Raw genomic sequence first — 22,155 nt, 5'->3', positions numbered from 1 at the left:
GTGTGGGGGAGGGGAGGAAGAGAGTGAGGAGTGAGAGCTCACTGCGGAGGCCTATGAAACTTCAGCATGTCCCTTGATAGGTAGTGAAGAGGGGAAAGAAAGGAAAACACAAACCAAGATAAAGCAACACAGAAGAGGAGAGGGTGGGAGGGACATTAGCGTACAGTGGTGATTTACTTAACTATGTTGAACTGAGGAGACCTGAGAGGATTTCACACCATAGATCTCAAAACTGAATAAAGACATAAAGCTCTAACTTTGATCACTTAAGTTGCTTCCTTTCTTTTGGGGCCTTTAATTAGAAATACTTTACACTTTATCAACATGCTGTCTGTTTGAATTTTGATGGGGGCCTTTATAAATTAAATAAGTAAGATAAGTTAAGAATTGTTCAAATAAAGTGTATAATTTATGTTAAAGTGTTTTACAAATGTAAATCTCATCTTGCCAGTTTGTTAGATACACTTACTGAAAACAGAGACTAATAAAACAATAAAACCCAATAAATTCTACCCTTGTGATGTTTAATGTCAGTGTCATCAGTTAACTTTATCCTCTTATCATTTGGCAGGGCTGCACCCTGTCCATGGTCACAGTAGGCATGATCTAATCTTTTGAAAAGCATTGAATGTATTGATTCCTGTCCTTTCCTGCAAATATAATATTGTTGCACTTAACAGAAATTGCACAAATTTCAGTTAAGTAGATACATTGAATTCACTGAATTGTCTAGATCGGCATTTAATTGTCCTGTGACTAAGAGGCTAAAAAAGGGGTTAAAATGTTCAAACAAAATGTTGATGTAGTTTTGGATTATTTCTGTACTGCCTCTGTTTGCATGTGTGTACTTAATAAATATCCTCAGAATTTGTTTTTTCTCATATCATGTGAATGTAAAATGCTGCACATTTGTATATATTTGAATTGTGTAGTGCAGTACAGACAATGTGGAGTGAATAAAGAAGCTATAGAAGTAGCTGTACATAAGAAAACAGGTTTCGATGGTATTTTCAGAATAGAGTAGTAGCACCAGGTTCTTAGTATATTGTGGAGTTCTTGCAGTAATATTAAACAGCGCAGTGACGCAGCTGCATCTCATTGGTCGAGCTTCATGTGCTCGGTCACGTGTCTCTCTGTGCAGGTCACTTCCGCACTCCGCTGCTGTTTGCATGTTAGCCAGTTAGCTTCCTGAGTGTCTTCTTCTTTATATACAGTCTATGGTGTCTTCCTCTCTCAGTGACAGGAAGTCGCTGTATTCTCCAGAACAGAAACGAGCAGCTGACGATTTCAAACTCCCCGACTGCGTCCAGCTTCTTTTCACCCGCGGGATAAAAACAGCCGCGGTTCTCATGAGCTCAACCAGGAAGCGACGTTAGCGTAGAGGAAGCTGCAGCTCATCATCTGCTGGATCCAGCTTCAGCTCATCTGTCAGCTCGTCTGGGAACATCCAAGCTGCTTGTTCCTCTCATTGTCAGCAGGAGCAGGCATGGAGGTGGGTGAACAGGTTGGAACCCACCGTGTCCTCATGCAGAGATGTGTTTATGTAGTTTCACAACTTCATCGTCCATCACACCATCAACTTGTTCCGTTTTCATGTCCCTAGATAGCATGGCCTCCATTAATAATAGTTTTTCCTATAACACTGAAGGTATTTGTTTCCTCCTTTCTGCTTTAAATGTAACATTTAATGTACCTTTTGGTGATTGCACAAGGTGATTTAAAGATTGTAGAATTTAGTGGGGAAGTTACATGTTGCAGCTGAACACCACTCCCCCTCCCCCTCCAAACATGAAGGAGAACATGTGATAGATTCAGTTGTCAGCTAAACTCAAAAGATGTTTAGTTTGTCCAGTCTGGGCTCCTGTAAAAAAACATGGTGGCTTGTGTAGAGAGGACCCACACTTTATGTAAATATAGAGTATTTAAATATAAAGGGCTCATTCTAGGGTAAAGAAAATAACATTTCATATAATTTAGATGACAACACAGCAGTGAAAACATCACTGGGATTATTTTATATTCAATTTGTGCCTGTTGAATCTGTTTAACAGGCTTATGAAAGAATAAGATTAGCTGCAACCCCGGCAGGAATATCTGTGATGCAATAACTGAAAAAATAATAGTAATTTTGATAAGCAATTATTAGTTTTTATTTCAAATGAATAAAATGTGATGATATTAGACTTGCCTGCTTGGTGGTAAATTAAATAATGGGCCTTTCTTTTAGAACAAAGATAACTTAGTTCTTGTCACATCTGTTCCAGGTGTACAGCTGTCCTAGTCGAAGGCCCTTCCTGGTGTGGACCCTCTTAGTTCCGCTGGTCCTGTGTGGAAGTGTGGTGTTCGCCGCTGATGGCATCAGCAGCTGTAAATTGCTCTATGACTCCAAGTCAGACTGGACAGTCCTCAATCGACTGGCACCACTCACCAATAAGAAGTAAGTAATGACTGAAGCTGCTTTTGGACATGCATTGAACTCTGGACAACCCACAGGCTCACTTCAGAGGGGCTGTAGATGTAAACACAGATGTTCAGGTGAGAGCCTCAGGACTTTCTGCTGACTTTCTCTGGCCAGTCCTCTAGTAAAGAAGAATGTCAGTAGGAGCCAATGTGAGAACATAGCAGGAGATCCTTCCCATGATTCAACATAACATATTATTTATGTATATAATTTATTTTTACTGTGATTGACAGCTTTACTGTGGAGTCCGTGGACGAAGGAGAGAGTTACACGTACATATTCCAGTTGTGTGGGGATGCAGGAGGTGTTCCAGGAGCTGGCGTCATTCAAGTGGACAGCAAGGGAACAGAGAAGAAAACTACTGTGATTGGCACGTATAATGCAACGCAAGCCATCGGGGGAGGTAAGTCTCTGCAGAATCTGAGAATTTGACCCTAATTAACTCTTATTTTGTTTTGCCAGAATGTATTTTGTGAAATTTGCTAGATTTTTTGTCCCAAAATTTGGATTAGGTTGCAGAATTATGTTTTCACAAATTACAAGAAAGAAGAACTCATGGACCAATTTATATTGTGTCTGATTTAAAATGTTCTTGCTTTTCCAGGTGACTGGGTGATGTTGATCTACAGAAATGGCGACACATATAATGTCCACTGCTCCAAGGAAAAGAGGAAAGCCTTTATTATGATCTCTTGCAACCGGAAGGTGGATATGGTAAAAGAAATACAGATGACTTTTACATCATAATATTTAAGAAACAAAAAACATAATTCATCTATTACAACTTCTGCTCATTGGATCATAGTGTTAGACATGTTGTGTTTGAGTAAAATTTTAGTCAGAACAAACTTTCCAGCATTTTTTTTGTAGTCTCATTGAAATACATTCTCTCTCACACTGCTAATGTTTTCCTGAGCACAACCTAATTCTCTCTTTCACCCTGTGTCTCTTTCTAAACATGTCACCTGTTATTTACCTTGACTCTATCTCACACACACCAAGGGCCAGCTGGAGGTGCTTCGGGAGGAGAGGGAGAGGGAGCAAGACTGTTTTTACCTGTTTAAGATGGACTCCAGCGCCGTGTGTCCAGATCCTCCGTCTAATCTCAGCACTGGCTCCATATTACTCATCATGTGGGTAGAAAGTCAAATAATCCCTTTCTATTGTAAAATATTAGAAAGATCAGTGATGACGCTCTCTCTCTTCTTTCAGTGGGGTTTGTCTTCTGGCTGTTTACCTCATTGGAGGTTTCCTCTATCAGCGGCTGATTGTTGGAGCCAAAGGGATGGAGCAATTTCCAAATTATGCCTTCTGGGTGGAATTTGGTAACTTGACAGCAGTAAGTCAGATCAACAGGATGATGACGTTATTAAATGCGTCTGAGATTGTTATGATGACTTAGACTGCTGTGGTTGGTGGAGGCATACAACCACTGGGATGTTATTCTAGTGTGTTGCATTCAGTTCTTAAGAAAAATTATGTCTCATTTACAGGATGGGTGTGACTTTGTTTGCCGGTCACAAAATCGAGAGGACTCCCCAGCTTACAGGGCAGTGGCCCCAGAAAGTTTAGAGGAAGAGCAAGAAGAGAGAGATGACCACTTACTACCTATGTGACCTGAATATGTCAGAAATGGGACTCAATTTCTCACTGTGTGACACAGTTTTCTCTTTCACAAGGTCGATGAAACTACTGTTAAACTGAAGTCTGTTTTTGTTTTGTTGGTTTTGTCAGGATCTGCACGCAGTTAATGTGTATTCCAGACATGTGCCTAAGACAACTACTGATCTGCTTGTCACGTAAGGGCATGTTACTCACAGGGCTGAAAAACCTGTTTTCTCTTTAAATCATGAATTTCATGCTTAATGTTTGAAATAAGACAAATGAGTAATTCTACTTCGACTGCAAAGTGACGAGTGTGATGTTTCTTACATGGAAATCAAAGTTTGTATTTCTACTTCATCTACACACAATGACTTATTCTGCTTAGCTAATTACTTTACGTGCAGGGGGGGGGGTTATCTGGCTTTAATTTGTTCTAGATTGTTTTGAAAAAAGAAATTGAATATGAGAATTTAAGAGCTTAATTTGAAGTGTTGTGACCATGCTACACAAATAGAAATCACTGAAAAATCCATAGCTGGAATTACTTTTTAGTTTCCCTTTTCCCACATTACTAAGAAGAGCCTCTACTTCTGTGCAAAAATCTATAAATTGGTAAATATTCTCGGTTACCAGACTGAAATTTGAGTTTGACGGTTGTAACTTACCATACTCCTCTTTAAGTTTTGTCAGAAAGGTCAACAATGCTGAAAAGGTCTTGTGCTAAACCAATCTATATTAATGCACTCTTTCAAATTACAGACAAGTGGAAGTAGCTGAAGATTTATTCTGCTATTCATAAAATATGATTTCCAAAGTATGTCCTGTATATGCAGAATATGTACATACTAAGTTACATTTTCGGCAAACTATTGAATAATGAATATTATAGTGGGCAAACTCATCTGTCTGCTTATATAACTTGTAGACTTATGTGAGACCAAATTCTCAGGCTGCTTTTTTTACATAAAGTGGCAAAGAAAGCACTTAACCTTTAGTCTTGTATCAATATAATATAACTGTAAAATGTGATAGTTTATTGAGGATAACAAGAGTAAGGTTTGTAATAGTTATTACTGCTGAGAATTAAAGCAGACTTTTTCAACTCGATGGAAAATGTTGGGTGGCTTCAGTCAACCAAGTTACTGTACTACTGTAAGTGTGAGCACCGTGTGTCTGTCATTTACTTTTTTGTGTTTATTAATCTGAACTTGTTTTGCTTAATTGTTTGATTACTTTAACCAACACCCTTTTTTTTCTGATTGCATTAAAAAATATATATGAAATTAGTTTCCAGTTCATTTATGCCTGTTGTAATGATGAACTCAGAACACAACAAAGTGCAGTCACAATTTGAGATTTAATGGATGTCAACAATGTTTTAATAAGACATAACTTACACAATATATTTTATTGGTAACTTGTTTTTAAATTAACTCAGTGATTAAGATCTTCTTTGATAATAACAGTTAATGACATGTCTCTGTATTAGAGGTTCTAAAACAAATTTACCAAGAAATCTTGTTCAGAGTTCTTATATGTGTACATATTATCCTCCAAGATAAGATAAGACATGATATGTCAAGTTTAAGAAATAGATAAGATAAAACCTTCTGGTATTTAAGCAGCCCAAGTACAGAATAAATACTAATAATACTAATTATTGCTCCCATGTTATGACATTTTTCAATTATACGATTTAAAAAAGTACTGCAGAATGTTGCTGTAAAAGAGGAAGAAAAACTAACCGTCTGCCAATAAAGCACAGGAAGAAGAGGAGGGTTTAAATCTCCTTATGGGAATGGAAGGCAATGAGAAGTCATATATATATATAAATATATATATAAATATAGGATTTAAAGACGAAAAGCAAAATATTACATTTGAAAATGTGTTAGGAAAGACATCAAGGAATATACATCATTTTCTTATGAACTACTGAAGAGAAACAGGAAGTAATTTCATTTAGTTTATTTTAGTTTGCTGCCAATCTACTGCTCCACACTCCAGTTCAGAAGGTGGCGATGATGCGCCTATAAGCTGGTTTGCCAATAAACACCAGCAGAAGAAGAAGAAGAGGGGCGGGGTTTGGTTGGAGGCAAAAACCCTGAGAGGAGCTGTCTGTCTGTCTGTCTGTCTGTCTCTCTGTCTGTTGTTGTTGTTTGCAGTTAAAACCAAGGAGCTCCACATTAATCTGTTTTTAACTTGTAAAGGAACAGAATAAAGAGGTAAGAGAAACACGGAAGTCTCCTTTAAATCACTAATGGCTGCTTTGATGCCGGGGCGACAGTCCACTAGTTGCTATCTTTCTGTTTGCTAGCATCGCTAGTTAGTTAGCCTCACCATGGTTCATTTACACAGCTAATAAATGCATGTATTACTCTTTTACTTGTTAAACAGTCCAGCACTTGTTCTTTCTGTCAGGCTCGGTTTAAAGCGTTAATGTTTGTAAGTGTGCAGTTTCAGACTTGTGTTTTAAGAACAGCTAACTACCAAAGTCTATTGTAGTTAGCCGCAGCTAGCTAGCCTCTATCCTAGTTGGGGTTTTCCTCCATGTTCTCTCTCTGCTGTTCATCTATCATGTTGACAACTGGCCGGTTAATGAAAATAGCACAACGGCCCTGCTCCCTACGACCAGCGGTCAAACTGTGGTAACATCTGCTCAGCTCATATACGTGTTTACACATCTGTGCAGGGCTGTGATTGATGGACCCCTGTTAAAGAATAATACCAGGCACTTCTGTTTATATGAAATGACCCTAATGCTGGAAACTCTCGGTAGCGAGACCCCAGACACTTCACCCCATTTGTGCAAAATGCCAATATACGTTGTAATATATGCTGTTGATGGGCTTTATCATTTTATTAAATACTTCTTTAGTTTTTGAGCCCAGTGTGGAGTACTGAGTGTACATGCTGAGATACTTACAGTTGTAATGTTAGGCAGTGAAGTAATTATTGTGTGTGCAGCACATGTCATTTGTTACTACCACTTTTGGTTTTGACCAGTAAACATGGATGGAGGCGAAGACCAAAACACAAGCACCGCCAATGGAAATCAGACTCAGACAAGTGGGAACTCTCGTGCACCCCAGATAGCCCACATGTCTCTTTATGAGAGACAGGCTGTACAGGTGAGAGTCTTTGTGCCTTATATAATGCAGAGAAGTGAAGAGAAAGACATTTTATTTTTGCAATTTATCATAATGTAAATACCTTTGTGTGTGTGTGTTTTAAGGCTCTTCAAGCACTGCAAAGACAGCCAAATGCAGCTCAATACTTCCAGCAGCTCATGCTGCAGCAGCAGATCAACAGTGCCCAACTCCATAGCTTGGCTGCAGTGCAACAGGTAACCATAATTTTAAGAGGAAAATTCAGTTCTCACCCAATAAAATTTCTTTTTGATCTCTTTAAACTGTAATTTCTCTGTTTTTTCCAGGCCACCCTTGCTGCCAGTCGCCAGTCCAACACCCTGAGTAACAGCACGTCTCAAGCACCTACCACTGTAAATTGTTTTACAGCAGTTACTTTTTGAATGACACACAGCAAACATTCAAAGTAGTTGGTACTTTTTTTTTATAAAAATGCAAGTTGTTGTTCCTCCCAGGTCAACCTCAGCACCACATCTGCAGTAGGGACGATGACTAATCCTCGTCCCCACGGCCCTGCCACCTCTGCAACGACTCCAGCTCTCAACCAGTCAGTGTTGCTGGGTGGAAACTCTGCAGGACAGGGACAGATGTATCTTAGGGTGGGTAATAATGATCTTGAGCTATGTTTGTTTTTGGCAAAAAAATCGAAAACATTTATATATTGCTCTTGTCAGTGTCACCTACACTTTTGATATAATAATTTCACAGTTTTTTCTGTTTTAGAAAAAGGTTATTGATTTGGTGTTCTAAATGTATTCCTTGGATTGTTTAAAGAGAATGAAAAAATTATACGCTTCCACTTGCGGTGTTGACAACACTGATAATCTGTGCTGTTCCTTCATAGGTCAACCGCTCTCTCAGGGCTCCCCTTGCTTCTCAACTCATCTTTATGCCTGGTAATACAGCTACAGCTACTGTAGCAACAGTGGCCCAGACACAGCCTCAGCAGCAGCAGCAGCAACAACAACAACAACAGCAGCAGCAACAGCAACAACAACAACAACAACAACAGCAGCATGAAGTTGCTCCTACCACTGCCCAGTCTGACAATGATCAGGTTTGAGTTACATTAAATAACTAGTTAAGTTTGAGCTATTGAAAGTTATATAGTCTTCAGATTTTTATATATTGTTAGTTTTAGAAATATGATTATTAGAGTCAAATAGTGCCACGAGACGCTCTTCTCCTTCCATATTTCTCAAATACTCCTTTCTTTATGTCCCAGGTGCAGAACTTGGCTCTCCACTGTGCTTCCACTCCCAGAGCAGTTTCTGTCAAGTCTGAGCTTCCAGAGAGGAAAGATTGTGCCAGCTTTCCCCTCGGTCAGCAGCAGCAGACCTTCTCCCAAAACGCTCAGCAGCAGCAAGTACAACCACAACAGCAACAACAACAACAAATAGTCAAACCCAATTTTACTCAGCAGTCCACTGCCAACAGTATGACTGTAAAAACTGGAAACCAGGCCATGACTGTCACTCCTGCTGCTTCTGTAGCCCCCTCTAACACCTCCTCTGCAGCACTCCCTCTCTCGCAACTCCTCTTGTCCTCCTCTGCTGCCCCCGTGATCTTGGTGCCCACGTCAAATGTTCCTACCTCCACCCAGGGCTACACCATTGGCACAGTGACCTCAAAAGCCAACGTCAACACGCAGACTCTGGTGGTGCAGCCACTGCAACAGGCCAGCACTACAGCAGACAAGGGGCCTGTACCTATCCAGCCTAAGACAGCCCAGGGACACCGTTTACCTGTGCAGTTGCCTCCCAGACACCCACCTCCCATTCTACCAGCACCACCTAGCAACAGCCAGGCCTCCACTATAGGACACAACCATCCCCACATCCCTGTGCAGCTTGTGGGAGCCAGGCAGGGCTTAACAGGAAACTCTCAGGCTGTTGCCCTGGCAAATGCACGAAGCAGCACAGCCCATGACAACACAGCTAGTGGGAATGTTAACACAGTGTCCAACAACAGTGCGATGGTAAGATCAACCACTGAAAGGATGAACTCAGTGACACTGACACTGTTTTGCTTCAGTGAAGTCTAATAATTGCTGCTGCTTTTTCCTCCACACACCATCAGATGAAGCCTGCCATTGGCTCTCTTAAGAGAAAATCTGACTGTGAAGTACCAAACGAGATGGGGACAGAATCATTAGACTCTGCACCAGTAAAAGATTCTGCTCCCACCTTATCCCCTGCCCCCACAAAGGATTCAGGTAAGTTTGTCTTCTCCAAATCAAGCAAAATTAATTAGTAATATTTTATGTCACCATAAACCTTGAAATCTGGTTTAAAAACCTCTTCCCTGTTTGTTTCAATCCTCACTGTAGCTCCTGTTATAGCTGCATTCTCATCTCCTCCCATGCTGTCCTTACCTCTGCCTTTGCCAAGAGTTGGGCATGGGGACAAAGACAGAGCGCCGGTTCCCCAGGCAGTGGTCAAACCTCAAGTTCTCACCCACCTCATAGAGGGCTTTGTTATCCAGGAGGGAGCTGAACCCTTCCCTGTAAGTGCACCCTGCTATGAAAATGCAGATTTCACATAAAATCTTAGCTTAAATTGAAATGACACTGGCTGTGTTGCTTTCTGTGTGAGAAGTTCCTCACTGTCAGGCTTCTATGTGACGTAACAGGTTGCTGGACTCCTCAAAGACAGAGATTTTGCTCTGGCTGGCCGCTCTGAAAACGGACCTCCATGTAGGTGGAGTTTTGGATTTGAAATAATATGATACTATTAACCTGTTTGTATGTATTTTCCAAATGTAATATATGTGTATACTTTACTTTTCTCTGCAGTGTTGAAGTGTGAATACTGTGGAAACCTGGCACCAGCCAGCCAGTTCAGAGGCTCAAAGAGGTTCTGTTCAAATACTTGTGCTAAGAGGTAGGATTTCCACCGACATGCTAAAGATTGTTTCTGCAACAAGAGATTCATCACTGCCCACATACTTCAATGTCTAATTCTTTTAAATTGACATGGTTGTTAAGCAATGCATCCAGTAGAGGGCAGCTCATGTAAGGCTCAGTCCATTTCTATATCTTACATTGAGCATAAATGAGCCTTAAAGCTTCTTTTTTTTCTAGCATAATTAAATAACATAGATTTTTATGCTACCTTTAGAATAAGCTCAAAACTCTGAGCTTCACCAAGGGTGAGCCGCCAACAACTTAGAATTCCAAATGTCTTCCTCTGCATTGACTGTTCCCCTTGGTCCACAGGTATAATGTGAGCTGCAGCCAACACTTCAAGACAAGTCGAGTCCGAAGTGGTGCAGGACTGGCATCCCCTCCTGCACCCTCTGAGAGCATGGCAAAGCGCAGGGGCCCCTCTCGCCGGAACAGTTCTAATATCACCTGTAATAAAATGTCAAACAGGCATCTACCTGTCAAGGTAAGAACTGAAGTTTAAACGACAAAATTGGAAATATTCTTCTATTGTCAACAAATCAAAGAAAAAAATGAGACGTAATGACTTGATCTACTAATTATTATTCTGTGTGCATTCAAAGGCTGTGTGGTTTATATTGGACATCCCTTGTTGTATGAAGACTCTGAAAAACACACCAATAATTTGTCTTGAGTCAAACCCTCATACAACTGGTGCTTTAAATACTCATTCGAGTACGAAATATGTACTAATCCTCTGAAAATAGTTCCAACTATTTACTTCCTTTTGAGTTACATTTGCTAAAAACTACAATTCCTGTTGCTGTTTTTGGAAATGATTGTATGACTGTAACCTGTCCTTCAAAATGAAATTTGAAAACTTTATGAATATTTAATTCTTGTTCTTGACCTTACCCGAGCACCTCAGAGCTCACTGAGAGTCAGACCAGCACACAGGATGGTTTTATATCATGTGACTATATAGGTAAAAAATTATGCGTACTCTCTGGCTTTTTTTTTATCAAAACAGTGTCATTCTGAGTCCAGTCGCTCGGAGGAAGTGTCCAGCGATGGGGAGGAAGAAGAGGAGGATGATTCTCCCTCACTTTCTCCAACCTCCTCACACTCCTGCTCCAGAGCGGACCACAGCGCTCCTCAGTCTGACAGTTCAGCTCCTGGTAGCCTTCCACTGGAGGGCGCCAACTTTCTCTCAGCAACTCCTGCTCAATGGAGTGTAGAAGAAGTCTGCAGGTTCATCTCTTCGCTTCAAGGTTGGTGTTCGGTGATTAGGAAACAGTTTTATAAGCCTCAGTATACTTTGAAGTTTACTACGAAGGAAGATTTGTGGTCACCGGGGGAACTTGAGGTTCAACCCTCAGTTTTTAGTCCTGTGAAGCAGAAAAGAGTTATCGATCCACAGGTTCCTGGCAGGTACAAAAGAGTTTAGGCACAACTTCAGTATTATAGTTGAGAAATAATAAATGTAAACAGATATTTTTTATAGATTGGCAGAATTGTTTTGCTGTTTGAAACTTTTGTCTGTCACTGTTACCGACTGACTGTATCAGAGTTTCTTCTCTTGGTTCTGACGATGTTGCTCATAATTAACGACTCTGCCTCTGACGCATTAATACTCACATAGCAGGATACGAACCCTCAGGGTTCACTGAGACAGATGATAAGCAGCTTTGTTGTATAGGTTATCAGTTCGGACGATGTAAGGTTAAGTGAAGCTGGATAACGAAAACACATCCTGTGCGTGTTGAACTCACTAATGCAGGTCGCTGGTCTCTTTCTGTGCTGGTTGTATCACCTTGTCTCTCCTTTGTGCTCAGGTTGCGAGGAGCTGGCCGCCCAGTTTCTGTCACAGGAAATAGACGGGCAGGCTCTTCTGCTTCTGCGAGAGGACCATCTCATCTCCACCATGAATATCAAGCTGGGTCCCGCTCTCAAGATCTGTGCCTCCATCAACAGCCTGCGTGAGTGAAGAGGTCGGTGCTAAAGCGGGGATCAATACCTGGACTTGCCCCTTTTGTTAGTAACAAGTTAAAAACCTAAGACTGAGATCATTACAAAACAATGGTGCTCCATTGATCGTGTGCTGATATGGAGGAGAGTTTACTTTTTGGACTTTGAATGTGTAAAAACACATGTATGCAGACTGTGTGCATGCATATATGTGTGAGTGGTGAGCAAGGACATTCTGAAATATCTATGTCTGTCCGTTGGTCACTTTTTTTCTGTTACCGTGAGTAAAGACCTTTTGTATGTAAACTAAACGCCAGCCTGCAGTAATCGCTGCTCGGTTTCTAGCTAGAACAGCTCACGTGTTGGGTTTAAAAGACATGTTGCCTTCTTGCTGTATTTCAAACAGTGCTTTAACTTTAGTAGTATGATTTCTGATGTCACCAACAACCACTTCATTTAAACCTTTTGTTCTTCTTTTACTGTAGATGTTCAGCTCAGGCTCCAATCACACTGAGTGAAGGACACTCAAACAGCCTAGTATCTTTAGTTCATTAGTTCAACTTATTAGTCACTAAAAGTTTAGTTTTGTATCTTTTCCATTTTGTATCACAATCAAAATTATTTTTTCATGGATATAATAGTTGTAGTAGCTTTAATCAACCTAACTACCTGAAAATAGGTATTCCTCACAGTTTGCCCTCTCGAGGGCTAAGTGAAAGTGCTCTGTGTACATGTATGCAATAATGCCAATAAAACGATTCTTGTTACCAGACATGTTTATTCATACTTTTAAATTAAAATTTCCCTGAAAAGGAAACAAAGTCACCCTAGATGATTTATTTAAATGTAAATACTTCATTTCTCACGTCCATCCACACGAACTGAGCTCATAGAGAGAACAGAGTGAAACAATATTGTAATTTCAATAACAAATCCTACATTTCCATAACTCCAACTAATATAGAATTGTACAAAAATGCAGTAATAACATATATTACATCTTTTAATATACATCAGCTTCAGGTTGTAAACATTGGTAAACCTTCATATATCTACGGTGTCTAACACAAGGTCAGGATGCAGCAGCTGTACGTCGTCAAGTTTACGTAACAGTTCACTGTTAAAACATTTCATGTATTTCCCCCACAAATAAGTCACTGCTTCAAAAGGTAAATAACTTATTATACGTGTAAGATCCTCTCATTGTTTGCATCACAGTATGAGAATACACAGCAAAATAAAAGAACAACCTCCGCGTCCAAAGCACATCTACACAGGACACTTTAATTGCACCTGAAAGACTCTGTGTTGTAAAGTGCACCACTGGGGTATTTGAGAATATTGCAATATATTTTGCCGGCACAGGCAGTGATCAGAAAACAGTGTAGCTGTTGGTCTCCCCGTATCCTGCTTCCTGCAGATACTGCTCAATGTTAATCGTCCCAGACGCCTTGAGGACTTTGTCGGAGGCGCTCTTCTCCCCTGAGGTGAGCTTTCGGCTCACGTCAGCCAGGGAGGGTCGATCTTGATCCTTCCAATTACAGCAACCTTTAATGATGGAGTACCTGAGAGAGGGGAGATGTTTGTTAATTAGAGAAATTCTGAAATCGCTGAGTTGCCTCAGGTTTGGGTGTGTGTTGTCTGGATACTCACAGAGCGTTGGAGCAGTTGGAAGGTTTTTTCAGACTCTTCCCTCTTTGATGAAACTGTAGAAGTTCATTAACTGAGATTTCTGCAAACGGAGCTTCACCTGGAGAGTAAATAGCACATGTGGTGAGACTGGCGGATGTGGATAACATCCTGTATGCATTGTCTCATTACAGCAACAATGTATATGGTGGAGTAGAGGACACTTTCTGGAAAATCAACAGAGAAACTATTATGGTGGAAAAAACAACAGCAAATGATTTGGTTTATCATGTTTCCGTATTTCACGTTGTTGCGTCGTTGTGTTTTGAAATTAGTTTATCGTGTTTTCTTATCTCTTGCTGTGTTTTTTACTTAACAATTGTGTTTTTTGGTTTATCGTTGTCTTTTCCATTTGTCCTTTCCACTTCAGGGCCACCATCCTTTAAGGACAGATGACAGATGTCTCTTTTTGGCTGATTCAGCATATTAAATATCATAAAGATAAATTTATATTAAAATCAAATATCGACATAAAATAGTCACCTTTACTAATTTACTAAAATATATAAATGTATATGGGAAAATGTCAGTGTGTTGAGTCTCTATTCATAGTGTCACAGTATATAAATATCGTGACACTACTGTTTATTGCCGTCCCTACTAGTAGATAATCCTACTTATCTAGTAAGTATATTAATCGGTTGTTAATGAAGTTTTTTTGAAAGTCACAGATGAACTCACCCAGTGTTGCCATCTCATACAGTAAGATGCCAAATGACCATCTGGAAAGACACACACAGGAAAGTATTAGTTAATAGGAACATTTATTTCTTCTCCTACATTAAAGGTGATCTGAATCAATCTTTAGTTTCAGTGTAGGAGAACTCACACGTCACTGCTCTGACTGGCAGCCCTCTTGGCCAACAGCTCTGGTGCCTGCCATTTCTTCATGCTGGCATCCTCCCTCTGAGTGCCCACCTGGTTCTTCCTCCTGTAGACCCCATGAAGACCCCAGAGCTTGGCCGTGAAGTCCTTGCTGACCAGTACGTTGCGGGCACGAATATTTCCGTGGAGAAGATCTTTGCTGTGAAGAAACTCCTGATAGAGGAACGAGACGAGGAAATCTCAGGATTAAACAGACCTGGCCTGTGCAGTTACAGTAATCTAAAATCAGGATGGGAGTTAATTGAATTTCAGAAAAATTTGTCTTTTCTATATATGGCTCCAGTTGCTCAAAGGTGTTTTCTACAAAGTAAAAGTAACATTTTGGTGATCGACAGGTAGTCGCGGGTATATTTGTGTGCATGTACTTTGGAGGTTCAGTACCGAGATCTGTCACTGATTTGAAAAAAAAAAAAGTAATTTTCATACTGACCAGAGCTGAGGCCACCTGTTGGGCCATAGTAAATATTCCTCTCTCAGTCATTTCACACGGAGGAGCTACACCGTCCTGAAAGAATAAACACCACAATGAGGTATACTCTGTCATTTGCTATTTTATTCCAGTTTTATAATTTGATATTTGAGGTGACACATTAAAAATACACCTCACACATCCTACCTGTCTGCATCTCCACAGGAGGCTGAGCAGGTCTCTGTTCTCCAGCTCCTCCACCACTGTGACCAGAGGAGCTCGCAGGGACACCACACCGAGCAGCTCCGGCAGGAATGGATGAGGCCCAAGCTGAGCCAGGAAGGATGCAAAACCCAGGAAGCTGTGTCTTTCTGAAGCATCTGCAGAGTCTGTGGAGCATAGAGACAAAAGGGAAAAACAAAAAACTGTAGCAGCAGAAGTCAAAGGAGAAAGATCTGGGAATCAGATGATTAAGAGCTCTTTAACATCTCACCATTCAGCACCCGCAGGACCACGTTCCTGTTTTCCATACGGGCCCTGTAGAGGGACACAGAGGAGTCGGAGCGCAGGCTGAAGGCCACGGGCAGAGGGGTGACTAGGTTGAAGGACTCGGGCAACCTCTGGCGGGGCAACTCCCTGGGCTGGACGATGGGAATGAAGCTGGGCTTGAAGGGCTGTTTTTGGGGGTCGGACGGGAGAGAGGCTGTGCTCACAGGCACGGAGAGGTTGTTCTTAGAGGAGTAGGTGCTTGGAGGGTTGAAGGTGGAGTAGGAACTGGGCATGTCCAGAGCGATGCTTTCATGCTCCAGCACATTGATACCTGGTGGAGCTACGGGCAGAGATACAGAGGGAGAAAGACAATCATCACTATTACAAGGATATAAGATCATAATTGTTATTATTATTAGTTCTAGTATTATTCCAGATTATTTTACAAAAGGAATAACCGGTGTCTTACCATCGATACCGTGCAGTGTTCTCCTGGCGGTCGACTTTGAGGCCTTTGGTCGGATCCGATCGACTTTCTCCGGACAGAAGTGCAGCAGCAAAATGAAGACCAGGGTGACCAGGAAGCTGGCCAGCAGCAAGATGGGAACTATGATCACCTCCTGCTCGTAGACACGGATCTCTGCACACAGCACGGAGCAGATACAAGGAAACGTCAGCAGCTATGTGGTTAACTGATCTCAGAGCAGACCTGTTTGCACAATGTGTGCCGGTATGTTTGTTCATCTCTCGACTCCAGTGACCTTTTACTTCACTGATGGTCGGAATCTTCAACATCTATCTTTAGACGATAAGACTCACCACAGATTGTATCTCCATGTTGACAGCGGTAGTCTGCATCTGATACCGAAGACATCCTGTCAAATGTAAATGTGAGAGTTTATTTTATTCACGTTTGTCAACTTCACATTCACTGTTCACTCACTCGGTCAGACGACACATCTCGTAGGTTTTGAAAAGCTCTATGGAACTTGGTGAAAGGATTTGTTCTGGGTCAGGGAACAATCCTTCAGATTTTTGTACGGATCCAGGTTATTATTATTTTTCACTACTTTTTATTGTGGTTTCAGGGAATCATTAATAGTTCAGGCACATATAGGTGTGTGTGTGTGTGTATGTAATTTGGTGGAGCTTGACTGAATGAAGGAGACTGTTTGGCCTTGGCGGAGGTATGAGCTCTACTAAGTGCCATTCAAGTATTTAGTTGGTTTCTAGTAGGTTGTTTCTATATGCTTATACAGTTGTTAGGTCTTAAAGTCTTTGTCGTGGATGCCCAAATAGACGTACATGATTCACACCAACAGATATAAAGTGACAGTGGAAATCATGAAACCTACTCTGAGTGGTAACTTGACTCTAGCAGTCAGGGAACCAGTGTGAGAAGGTGTCTGAGCGAACGTGTAACTGAGCCAGGAACTTAAAGTGTTGTATCACAGCCTCTGAGACGTTTTAGAATATCAGAGCAAAGAACTCTTCTGACGCTTCGCTGCGTTACTTTAACCACAGTGAACCTTGATCCCTGTGGACTCACAGCACACACCTCCTTTGTTTGCCGATGTAAAAGATGTAGTAATATTATTTGCCACAGCCCCATGCAGAAGAACAAGGATAATCTCTCTAACTGAAGCGTGTTCAGTGTATGTCTGACTTTAAATGACACTGCAGCCTCACAGAACAACATTTTAACCCAGTGATCATCCTCTTGTATCAGATCCCGGCAGTCCAAACCTGTTCATCTGCATTTTTTGGACACATTAGTGCCAGTGCTGCACTACACACCCAAAAGGACAAACATACAGGACACAACAGCACATACAAACCAACAACATCACAGAAAGAGTGAGGTACACACAGGTAAAGCTTTTATCTGCATGAACATGATGCCGATACATCAGCTCACTCCACCTCACCGACAGTGAGGAGACACGTAGTGAATTATTTCTTACCTCAGCTCCTTCAGTTGTTACTTAGACCCTAGATAAAATGATAGATCCTGTTATTGGAGGCTCATGTTTCCCTCCTTCACGCGGACAGGCTCTTTTCACACATCCTCCCAGATGAACGTGGAGCCTGCTCAGATCGTCATTGTCTCAGGCGACGTCAGGCTCAGGGGATCACCGTGCTGCTCTCTGTTTGTCTACCTTCCACCTTCAGTGTTTTCTCAACCCCACCCTCCTCACCTGCTCCTTATCCGCCTCCCTTTTTTTTATTTACCCTTCCTTTTTCCTCCTTTCTGTCTCCGTCCCTCTCAGCTCCAGTGGTGATTCACCCACACTGATGTCAGGTGTCTGCTGATCCCCAGTCCTGACCTGCCTTTTCTAACACTTTGCTCGACCACATTCTGTAATTTCCTTTTTCCTTTTTGAAGCCAGCAGCATGTCAGCTTCTACAAGCCCTGCCTCTCTCCTCTTTGTTTAGGGAAACTGGTCCTGCAGCTCCTTGTCATTTTTAGTCTCCAGCCTTTTGTCAAGTGTTTGGCCTTCATTGCCCTGGAACTCGTAAGACAAGCTCTGCAGTCTCTGGAGTATTTAGTTGACAATAACAAACTGCATTTCATCCGGGTAGAGGTAACAAATAAAGAAACATCTCCCCACTCCTTAAAAATATATAAATAGCAATTCAGATCATGCTTTGTTAAAAGATGTCACAGTTTGCTCTACCACAGGTAAAGTAAAATTAGAAGTAGCAGCTGTTGAAGGGCTGTGGTGAAGGGTTGTGCTCACAAACACAATAACAGAGAAGTGGAGAAAGAACTGGTCCAGGACACTGAAACCTGCTGGAGCTCCGGACAGAGATAAAGACGAGAATAATCATTATTAGGGATAAATAGGATTTATGTGAGGCAAGATTAACAAAGTTGTAGTCTCTGTGTTAAAAAAAATGACTTAACTGAAAGCAGTGTTGATCCAAGGGGGTAAATGATATCATACAGTGGATAGGTAACATGTTTTTACAGTTTCTACAAATAAGAGCTTAGATGTTCTAACTGAGCAAATATATGGCAGGCTGACTCAGTAACCTCCTTTAAAGAAAAGTTTAAAACACACTCCTCATATTACATTCTGTGATTTTACCCAATTGGAGTTTTTATTATTATAATGGGTAGCCTTTTTTATGATTTTTTATTTTACTTGTGTCGTTTATTTTTAAGCACCTTGTAGCTTTGTTTTGAGAAGTGCTATATAAATAAATCTATTATATTATTATTAATGTTCAACTGTAGCGTTCATAATTTCATTGTATTTTGTGCTAAGACACTAATGGCTTTCTATAAAACACATTGAGTTCAACAGCACTGATTGGTTGAATAAGTAGGACCTTGTATTTCTGGAGAGAAGAACACCAAGATTTTAACTGTCACATATTAAACAGCACAATGGTTTGTTACATCATTCACACTATTTATTGGTTATTGGAAATCTGCTGATTGGTTTGACAAGGCCCTGCTTACAAAACATGAAGTTTGAAGTGTTTAATAAAATTAAAAAGCAACATTAGACAGATAGAATTCAAGAATGTTCGAGCACACGTTTGAAGACAGTTTCCATCTCACAGCTTGGCAGCAGACTTGTGAGGCACAGGTCCGAGCCACTTCTCTCCTGAAACACAGAATAAAACCAGAGAGCACCAGCATTAATCACTAATGATGCTGAACTCCACTGTGTCTGAAGTACAGACTGTAAATAAACATGGACGATGTGATGGCTCTCCAAAAGTGAAGCTAAAGCATCTCAATCGCCATCTGGTGGCTAGCTGCAGAATAGCCAAAAACGGTTTAAATAATCACAGTCTCCTCCATGTTAGTGGATGTGACCTTGACCACACTAAAAAGTCAAAGTAAACATTTAACAATTTTTTCCTAAAGATCATCATTTGAGGTATTTCTTATCCAACTGATGTATCTTCAAATGTAATTTTTTTCCCATTCAGTTTGGTTTTACTCAGCTGATGCTATAAAAACAGGGTGAAAGCAATACAGTCTATGAACATCTTGCATTTATGTAATTCTCTTATCAAAGAATAAGATTAAGATTCCTTTATTCTCCCACAATCATGCACACACAAGCACTACATGCAACAGGGAAATTGACCCAAAAGGTGACAAACCGCAAGTTCAACAGTAGATTAAGACTGTGCCAAATGTCATTTTAATCTTTATCGGTTCAGCTTAACATTACATGTGTTGGTTTGTGAAACATGCAGCGTACAACAGTATTCTCACCGAGGCAGTGGGCCATGAGCTCAAATCTGTCAGATCCAAAAAATATCTCTGGTTTTCCATCAATATGACACACCATCATGGGGAAGCCGAACGACTGGGGGGGAAACAAGAGGACATATTTTGTTTGTTACATTGAAACATCTTGTGCGTCACAAGGAGAGCTGAAGGACAACTCACCCCATAGCCAAGTGCATCCTGCGTTGTGCTTTTCAGCTTGGCTTTAATCTCCTTTGACTTGGACAACTCCAGCACTGTTTTAATTTCATCAGCAGACAGACCTGCTTTCTTTGCTGCCTGCAAGAAAAAGAGGCAACATCCATCCATCCATCCATTATCTATACCATTCATCTTTTATGGGACGCCTGGGGGCAGGAGCCAATGGCATCTGACATTGGGCTAGAGGCGGGACTAACCTCTGTGCTATGACAAAGCTAAAAAAATTGTGCTGCCTTATCTTTTTTAATGCAACAAGGATGGATAAAATGGAACCTCAGACAGTGACGCAGGTTCAGTGATGTCTTTGTCCTGACTCCAGATTCGTCTCCACAGCTCCCGGGACACTTGCTCCACCTGTTTGTCTCCATCCTTTTCCCTCTCTTGTACTGCTGCCACAAATCGCATTGCAGACAAGGAACCTGAGAGAAGAAAACACAAGACCAGCAAGTATTATTATGCTTGTACAATAAAGAGATATAGTACAACTGCTGTCTTTTCCAAGGCTGAATTGCCCATTGGGCAAATCTCCAAACTCAAAACATTTGAAATATATACCACAAACAATTTCAAGTGACATGAGTAGGAGTGATAGGAGCCAACAATGGAAAAGACCCAATCAGCAAGCAGGCGTGAGTGTCTACACCATCCTTTCCAAACATCTCTGCTTTTGCCTGTCCAGACTTAAACACAGCCCTGGAGTTTTCAAACTAAAACAGAGTATTTCCAAACTTTACAACTCTGGAGTAGTGTGGACATGAGGCATTACACAGCAACGACATGTCCTAAATAAATGTGTGTTTAGTCTTATTACCACACAACAGACCGGCAGCCAGACTGATACAAATAAACTATGGACATACAACAGCAAACAACAATCCACACAGATGAATCCACCCATGTTCACATCAATACACACACTGTATAGATTCCATCAGATCCTGCTTGTATGCACCTTTTTTGAACATGGCCTCAAAGGGGTCCGATGGGGGGCACAGGGGAACCTCAAAGTACTCTGACAAGCGCTGCAGATCCTTGGTCATGTACAAAAATTTATTTGGAACCACACCAGGAGGCTTATTGTCTGTTATGACAGATAAACAGGGTATTGATAATGACAGTAATAAGACGGTCGTAACAATAATAGTGTGAAAATGTTGTGGGGAGACCTGATCCCTGCATGACGCCGCCCAGGAAAGCAGGGCGCAGCTTGACCTCCACGTTCCACACGTTTCTGTAGCGACACATGAGCTGTGAAGACAAACCACCGGTGTTATTATCTTAGTTATCACCAAAGTCTGTGACTTTATATAAAAACACTCAAACCTCAAAGCCGAGCCAAGAGTATGGAGAGACCACATCGTAGAACAACTCGATCACTTTCTTGGATGACATCTTCAGCACGTTCCACACACAGGGAAGGTTCAAACTGCTGTACAGAGACATCCAAAAAAACTTGAAGTGCTCAAAACATAGTACACAGTACAACATAGTGTGCAGTCATAGGAGGAGAGTAGTTTACATCGGAATTGTGCAAAAGTGGACTGAGTGCAAAATAAGTTGAAAGAGAAACACAACATAAATAAATTAAAGATAAAACTGCCTGAAATGATCAAAATAAAATCGAATAAAATGCAGTGATGGTTTGACCTGTTAAAATAGTTGAGTTAGAGGAACCTGGATGAAACATTTCTAAGACGTGTGTGGTTCCACGAGCAGACTCTCAGGATCATATTCTATATAAATGCAGAGTTTATGAGACGTGTTCGTTAATGAGCCAGATACAAAGTGAAGTCAGGTAAAGTTCAACTCACCTGACAGAGCTGCTCTGCTCGATGGGAATCCCGCGAATGACCTCACCCAGAGTCTCTTCAGCTGCTTTACACAAACTCGATCTCACACCGTATTTACTTAATTTGAATGCAAACTCAGATTTGTTTGAGTTCCATAAACTACAACCTCAACAACCCTCCTCCTCTCGTCTGCCCTCAAACTACCATACACAAACCTGCCACTCTTCTTCTGCTGAGCGAGGCAGGCTGTAGGTGTAGTGCCGCCACCTACTGGTCTGGAGTTTGACAAATAAATAAAAATAGACAATCTTTCTTCTTTTAAATGTCTAATTAATTTAAGCATGAGCAACAATCAAGTGACATTTTTATA

At 41.1% G+C, this 22,155-nt stretch overlaps 4 protein-coding genes across 6 annotated transcripts; 2 read left to right on the top strand and 2 right to left on the bottom strand.

Moving 5' to 3' along the window:
- The first annotated feature begins 1,111 nt into the window (after positions 1-1,111).
- On the top strand, positions 1,112-5,349 carry m6pr (mannose-6-phosphate receptor (cation dependent)). 2 transcript variants are annotated; one of them, XM_020093096.2, is made up of 7 exons: positions 1,112-1,492; positions 2,265-2,437; positions 2,695-2,864; positions 3,066-3,175; positions 3,464-3,594; positions 3,674-3,800; positions 3,955-5,349. In XM_020093096.2, the coding sequence occupies exons 1-7, from the start codon at positions 1,487-1,489 to the stop codon at positions 4,075-4,077; spliced, it is 840 nt and encodes a 279-aa protein (XP_019948655.1). In that variant the 5' UTR covers positions 1,112-1,486; the 3' UTR covers positions 4,078-5,349. The 2 variants fall into 2 exon arrangements, with proteins under 2 accessions (XP_019948655.1, XP_069394005.1); XM_069537904.1 differs by having other exon boundaries at positions 1,136-1,504.
- A 772-nt stretch (positions 5,350-6,121) lies between these two features.
- Positions 6,122-12,839, top strand: phc1 (polyhomeotic homolog 1). The gene is made up of 14 exons (XM_020092955.2): positions 6,122-6,291; positions 7,073-7,197; positions 7,302-7,412; positions 7,503-7,568; positions 7,671-7,814; positions 8,060-8,272; positions 8,441-9,193; positions 9,295-9,430; positions 9,545-9,720; positions 9,847-9,910; positions 10,010-10,097; positions 10,433-10,604; positions 11,130-11,370; positions 11,935-12,839. The coding sequence occupies exons 2-14, from the start codon at positions 7,078-7,080 to the stop codon at positions 12,084-12,086; spliced, it is 2,436 nt and encodes an 811-aa protein (XP_019948514.2). The 5' UTR covers positions 6,122-6,291; positions 7,073-7,077; the 3' UTR covers positions 12,087-12,839.
- On the bottom strand, positions 12,826-18,758 carry styk1b (serine/threonine/tyrosine kinase 1b). The gene is made up of 10 exons (XM_020093050.2): positions 17,504-18,758; positions 16,359-16,414; positions 16,009-16,179; positions 15,544-15,879; positions 15,258-15,439; positions 15,072-15,146; positions 14,586-14,794; positions 14,438-14,478; positions 13,721-13,817; positions 12,826-13,632 (listed from the first exon to the last, which is right to left on the bottom strand). Exons 2-10 carry the CDS (start codon positions 16,411-16,413, stop codon positions 13,440-13,442), a joined length of 1,359 nt encoding a protein of 452 aa, XP_019948609.2. The 5' UTR covers position 16,414; positions 17,504-18,758; the 3' UTR covers positions 12,826-13,439.
- Positions 18,759-18,937: 179 nt separating this feature from the next.
- Positions 18,938-22,070, bottom strand: gstk1 (glutathione S-transferase kappa 1). 2 transcript variants are annotated; one of them, XM_020093116.2, is made up of 8 exons: positions 21,807-22,070; positions 21,319-21,424; positions 21,162-21,243; positions 20,948-21,076; positions 20,269-20,414; positions 19,957-20,073; positions 19,780-19,873; positions 18,938-19,156 (listed from the first exon to the last, which is right to left on the bottom strand). In XM_020093116.2, exons 2-8 carry the CDS (start codon positions 21,385-21,387, stop codon positions 19,107-19,109), a joined length of 687 nt encoding a protein of 228 aa, XP_019948675.1. In that variant the 5' UTR covers positions 21,388-21,424; positions 21,807-22,070; the 3' UTR covers positions 18,938-19,106. The 2 variants fall into 2 exon arrangements, with proteins under 2 accessions (XP_019948675.1, XP_019948676.1); XM_020093117.2 differs by having other exon boundaries at positions 21,319-21,421; positions 21,807-22,028.
- Positions 22,071-22,155: the final 85 nt, after the last annotated feature.

Source organism: Paralichthys olivaceus, chromosome 13 (assembly GCF_024713975.1).
Source record: "Paralichthys olivaceus isolate ysfri-2021 chromosome 13, ASM2471397v2, whole genome shotgun sequence".
Taxonomy (NCBI): domain Eukaryota; kingdom Metazoa; phylum Chordata; class Actinopteri; order Pleuronectiformes; family Paralichthyidae; genus Paralichthys; species Paralichthys olivaceus.
The sequence above is the reverse complement of the archived record's forward strand: the minus strand, read 5'-3'. Positions and strand labels throughout refer to the sequence as shown.